The sequence below is a fragment of the Piliocolobus tephrosceles genome, chromosome 12 (genome assembly GCF_002776525.5).
Source record: "Piliocolobus tephrosceles isolate RC106 chromosome 12, ASM277652v3, whole genome shotgun sequence".
Taxonomy (NCBI): domain Eukaryota; kingdom Metazoa; phylum Chordata; class Mammalia; order Primates; family Cercopithecidae; genus Piliocolobus; species Piliocolobus tephrosceles.
Window position 1 is genome coordinate 91,993,815 of NC_045445.1, and position 6,174 is coordinate 91,999,988.

General features: G+C 46.0%; 1 protein-coding gene and 1 pseudogene across 1 annotated transcript; both read left to right on the forward strand.

Moving 5' to 3' along the window:
• Window positions 1–829: 829 nt before the first annotated feature.
• Window positions 830–4,012, forward strand: NLRP2B (NLR family pyrin domain containing 2B). The gene has a single exon (XM_023201527.2). The coding sequence runs from the start codon at window positions 830–832 to the stop codon at window positions 980–982; it is 153 nt and encodes a 50-aa protein (XP_023057295.1). The 3' UTR covers window positions 983–4,012.
• On the forward strand, window positions 1,187–4,050 carry LOC111535096 (annotated as a pseudogene).
• Window positions 4,051–6,174: the final 2,124 nt, after the last annotated feature.

Sequence of the window (6,174 nt, forward strand, 5' to 3'; positions counted from 1 at the left end):
CTCCAGCCTGGGTGACAGAGTGAGACTCTGTATTAAAACAAACAAACAATAAAAACCTATATTATGTGTAACCCAATCTGTGTAGAGTCAGGTGTTAACTTTTTGTCCATTGTCACTGCCATGTGTATTTGCTGAGCTACTCTTTATTTTTTATTGCAATCATGTTATCCGTTAATTTATAAAGGCTGGGCACGGTGGCACATGCCTGTAATCCTAGCACTTTGGGATGTCGAGGCAGGCAGATCACTTCAAGTCAGGAGTTTGAGACCAGCCTGGCCAGGGTGGTGAAACCCCATCTCTACTAAAAATACAAAAATTAGCCAGGCGTGGTGGTGGGTGCCCGTGGTCCCAGCTGCTTGGGAGGCTGAGGCGGAAGAATTGCTTGGACCTGGGAGGCGGAGGTTACAGTGAGCAGAGATCACACCACTGCACTCCAGCCTGGACAGCAGAGTGAAACTGTCTCAAAAATACATAAGTAAATAAGGATAAAATGAGATAAGTCTTGCTCTGTTGCCCAGATGGGAGTGCAGTGGCTCAATCAAGGCTCACTGAAACTTCAAACTCCCAGGCTCAAACGATCCTCCCGTCTCAGCCTCTTGGGTGACTGGGACTGTGGGCACACACCAACACCCCCTGCTAACTTATTTTTGTGGAGACAGAGGTCTCACTATGTTACCCAGGCTGGGAATTTGTTCTTGAAGAAGCAGGGTAGATGGTGAGAGTATCCTTGTTCATGGCACAGAGGGGACTGGGTTGAGACAGGAGTGCTGAGGCACCATCCCTTTCCATTCCTCCCTTAATTCTCATCAGAGTTCCCAAGTGGGACGAGATGGTGTCTTCTGCGCAGCTGGACTTCAACCTGCAGGCTCTTCTGGAACAGCTCAGCCAGGATGAGTTGAGCAAGTTCAAGTCTCTGATCAGGACGGTCTCCCTGGGAAATGAGTTACAAAATATTCCCCCAGACATAGGTAGACAAGGCTGATGGGAAGCAACTGGAAGAAATCCTCACTAGCCATTGCCACAGCTACTGGATGGAGATGGAGACCATCCAGGTCTTTGAAAAAATGTACCAAGCGGATCTGTCTGAGAAAGTAAAGGATGAACTCAGAGAAGCCGCTTTGAAATCAAGCCTGCATCATTAGGGAAAACACGGAAAGAAGAACTAAAACCTATAGACCTGAAAGAAATGCCAGAACGTTTCGAAGCAGAAGCACTAGAGTTTTTAGAAACAAAGGAAGACGTCACCAGCCTGAGAGAAGCTAAACAAGCATTGAAAGGAGAAAAGCCAGGTAAAGAGGATAGGTACAGAAGTATATTGAAGACGAAGTTCCGGCAAATGTGGAAAACCTGGCCTGGAGACAGCAAAGTGGTCCATATTGTGGCTCAGAGATACAAGATGCTGATCCCGTTCAGCAACTCCAGGGTGCTTCCTGAGCCGTGCCCACACATGTGGTGCTGCATGGTCCTGCGGGCCTTGGAAAAACCACGCTGGCCAAGAAATTAATGCTGGACTGGACAGAGGACAACCTCAGCCAGAAATTCAGATAGGCTTTCTACCTCACCTGTAAGGAGCTCGTTTGCCTGGGCCCCTGCAGTTTTGCAGAGCTAGCCTTCAGGCACTGGCCTGAATTGCAGGATGACATTCCAAACATCCTAGCCCAAGCACAGAAAATCCTGTTCGTGGTCGAAGGCTTTGATGAGCTGGGAGTCCCACCTGGGGCACTGATCCAGGACATCTGCGGGGACTGGGAGAAGCAGAAGCCGGTGCCGGTCTTCCTGGGGAGGTTGCTGAAGAGAAAGATGTTACCCAAGGCCGCCCTGCTAGTCACCACGTGGCCTGGGGGCCCTGAGAGACCTATGGCTCCTGGTGGAGCAGCCGATCTATGTAAGGGTGGAGAGGTTCCTGGAGGAGGACAGGAGGGCATATTTCCTGAGACACTTTGGAGACGAGGACCAAGCCATGCGTGCCTTTGAGCTGACGAGAAGAAACGCGGTCCTGTTCCAGCCTGTCTCGGCACCCACGGTGTGCTGGATCATGTGCACGAGTCTGAAGCTGCAGAGGTAGAAGGGGAAGACCACCCCGCCCACCTCGCCCCACCCGCACGTGGCTGTTCCTGCACTTCCTTGCCGCAGTTCCGCAGTGCACACAGCTCTGGGGCGCGCTGCGGGCGCTGAGCCTCCTGGCCGCTCAGGGCGAATGGGCGCAGATGTCCGTGTTCCGTGGAGAGGACTTGGCAAGGCTTGGGATGCAGGAGTCCGACATCGGCCTGTCCCTGGACAGAGACATCCTCCGCCAGGACAGTCTCTAAAGGCTGCTACTCCTCCATCCAACTCAGCTTCCAGCAGTTTTTCACTGCGCTGTTCCACACCCTGGAGAAGGAGGAGGAGGACAAGGACGGCCACGCCTGAGACACTGGGGACGTGCAGAAGCTGCTTTCCAGAGAAGAAAGACTCAAGAACCCCGACCTGATCCAAGCAGGACACTTCTTATTCGGCTTCGCCAACGAGAAGAGAGCCAAGGATTTGGAGACCACTTTTGGCTGCCTGATGTCACCGGAGATCAAACAAGAATTACTGTGATGAGACATAAATTGTGAAAAGGATGGACACTCAACAATGACGAACCTGAAGGAGTTCTTGTGCTGTCTGTACGAGTCTCAGGAGGAGGAGCTGGTGAAGGGGTTGATGGCGCCGTTCAAAGAAATATCCCTGCACTTAAATGCAGTAGACATTATGCTGTTTTCATTCTGCCTCAAGCATTGTTGAAACTTGCAGAAAATGCTACTGCAGGTAATAAAGGCAAAGCTCTTGGAGAATGTCACTGTGTCTCAATCAGATGCTGAAGTTGAGAGATCCCAGGATGATCAACACATGCTTCCTTTCTGGACCGACCTTTGTTCCATATTTGGCTCAAATAAGGATCTGATCATTGTAGAAATCAGTAATAGCTTTCTTAGTGCCTCATTAGTAAGGATCCTTTGTGAACAAATAGCATCTGACACCTGTTGTCTCTAGAGAGTGGTGTTCAAAAACAGTTCCCCAGCTGATACTTATCGGAACCTCTTCCTAGCTCTTTGAGGTCACAAAACTGTAACATATCTGGCCCTTCAAGGCAATGACCAGAATGATGTGCTTCCTGCATTGTGTGAGGTCTTGAGACACTCAAAATGTAACCTGCAATATCTCCGGTTGGTGTCTTGTTCTGCCACCACTAAGCAATGGGCTGAACTCTCTTTGGCCCTTGAAGTCAACCAGTTCCTGACATGTGTAAACCTCTCCCACAATGAGCTCTTGGATGAGGGTGCCAAGTTGCTGTACACAACTTTGAGACACCCAAAATGCTTCCTGCAGAGGCTGTTGTTGGAAAACTGTCACTTTACAGAAGACAATTGCAGGAACTTTGCTGCTGTTTTGGTTGTCAGCCAGGAGCTGACACACCTGTTCTTGGCCAAGAATCCCCCTTGGGGATACAGGGGTGACATTTCTGTGTAAGGGCTTGAGTTATCCCGAGTGTAAACTACAGACCCTTGTGCTGTGGGACTGTAATATAACTGCAATAGCTGCTGTTATCTCGCAGAGCTTCTCCAAGAAAAATCAAGCCTAACGTGCTTGGATCTGGGACTGAATCACATAGGAGTTACCGGAGTGAAGCTTCTATGTGAGGCTTTGAAGAAACCACCGTGTAACTTGAGATGTCTGTGATTGTGGGGGTGTTCCATCCCTCCATTCAGTTGTGAGGACCTCTGCTCTGTGCTCAGCTGCAACCAGAGCCTCGTCACTCTGGACCTGAGCCAGAATCCCTTGGGGTCTAGTGAAGTAAAGATGCTGTTTGAAACCTTAACACACCCAAATTGCACCCTGAAGACACTCAGGTTGAAAACAGATGACTTTAATGATGAATTCGATAAGCTGCTGGAAGAAATAGAAGAAAACAACCCACAACTGCCTGTTGATACTGACAAACATCATCCCTGGGGGGTTGGGGAGGGAGAGGCTTCCTTCTCATTACTTCATTATCTGAATCCCCCTAGAGTCATTCATTCTCAATGAAGTCATGGATTTTCCAGGTGTTGATGATCCACCTGTGACTCCTCCCCTCCCCCACCCCCACTACTCAGGGATAATGAGTTGATTGCCAGGCTAGATGTTTTAATCATGGTTCTGCCTCTGTTTTACCTAGAATTTGTGCATGTCCTTAACCTTCTTATGTATGAAATACATGTATCACAGGTATATTGAGAGGAATAAAGGTGAGAGCATTCACACACACACACAAAAAAAGCAACTCCATCTTTTGGCAAGAATTTCATACTTTCATTGCCAACACCCAGATTTCATTTTTGGTCAGCATGGTACTGGTACCAAAACAGAGATATAGACCAATGGAAGAGAACAGAGCCTTCAGAAATAATACCACACATCTACAGCCATCTGATTTTTGACAAACCTGAGAAAAACAAGAAATGGGGAAAGGATTCCCTATTTAATAAATGGTGCTGGGAAAATTGGCTAGCCATAAGTAGAAAGCTGAAACTGGATCCTTTCCTTACACCTTATACGAAAATTAATTCAAGATGGATTAGAGACTTAAATGTTAGACCTAATACCATAAAAACCCTAGAAGAAAACCTAGGTAATACCATTCAGGACATAGGCATGGACAAGGACTTCACGTCTAAAACACCAAAAGCAATGGCAACAAGGGCCAAAATTGATGAATGGGATCTAATTAAAATAAAGAGCTTCTGCACAGCAAAAGAAACTACCATCAGAGTGAACAGGCAATCCACAGAGTGGGAGAAAATTTTTGCAATCTACTCATCTGACAAAGGGCTAATATCCAGAACCTACAAAGAACTCAAACAAATATACAAGAAAAAAACAAACAACCCCATCAAAAATTGGGCAAAGGATATGAACAGACATTTCTCAAAAGAAGACATTCATACAGCCAACAGACACATGAAAAAATGCTCATCATCACTGGCCATCAGAGAAATGCAAATCAAAACCACAATGAGATACCATCTCACACCAGTTAGAATGGCATTCATTGAAAAGTCAGGAAACAACAGGTGTTGGAGAGGATGTGGAGAAATAGGAACACTTTTACACTGTTGGTGGGATTGTAAACTAGTTCAACCATTATGGAAAACAGTATGGCTATTCCTCAAGGATCTAGAACTAAAAGTACCAGATGACCCAGCCATCCCATTACTGGGTATATACCCAAAGGATTATAAATTATTCTACTACAAAGACACATGCACACGTACATTTATTGCGGCACTATTCACAAGAGCAAAGACTTGGAATCAACCGAAATGTCCATCAGTGACAGACTGGATTAAGAAAATGTGGCACATATACACCATGGAATACTATGCAGCCATAAAAAAGGATGAGTTTGAGTCTTTTGTAGGGACATGGATGCAGCTGGAAACCATCATTGTCAGCAAACTATCGCAAGAACAGAAAACCAAATACCGCATGTTCTCACCCATAGGTGGGAACTGAACAATGAGATCACTTGGACTCGGGAAGGGGAACATCACACACTGGGGCCTATCATGGGGAGGGGTGAAGGGGAGGGATTGCATTGGGAGTTATACCTGATGTAAATGATGAGTTGATGGGTGCTGACGAGTTGATGGGTGCAACACACCAACATGGCACAAGTATACATATGTAACAAACCTGCATGTTATGCACATGTACTCTAGAACTTAAAGTATAATAATAATAAAATAAAATAAATAAAAAATAAAAAATAAGAATAAAAATAAAAGAAAGCCAATCCCATTTGTATAATTTTTTACCTTTTGGGGTACTCATTTGTTATCAATTATTTTCCCTTCCATTGATCCTTTTTGATTTCCTGTCTTTTTTCATCTATGGGGCATATGGAGAGTTCGGACCTTCATACTTGAGTGCTCACTGAGAAGCATAGGTGCTAGAAAATATGACCAGATGGAAATGTGAGTTGTAATCCACTTAGAGCTGGTGAAACTTCCCTTTTTTGAGCTATCTTATCAGTGGTTCTGAGTCTTGAGAAGGATGCTTTGCACTTCTTTGGAGTGTGAAAGGAAAATAAATTTTGAATCCCCAAACTCACTAAGCCAAAGGGAGACGTCAAGCAGGGAACTGGGTCATGCAAACATGCCTCCCACTTTT

What these genes read in the sequence shown, in the direction of transcription:
- NLRP2B (XM_023201527.2), top strand. Translation starts at nt 830, where the DNA reads ATGGTGTCTTCTGCGCAGCTGGACTTCAACCTGCAGGCTCTTCTGGAA.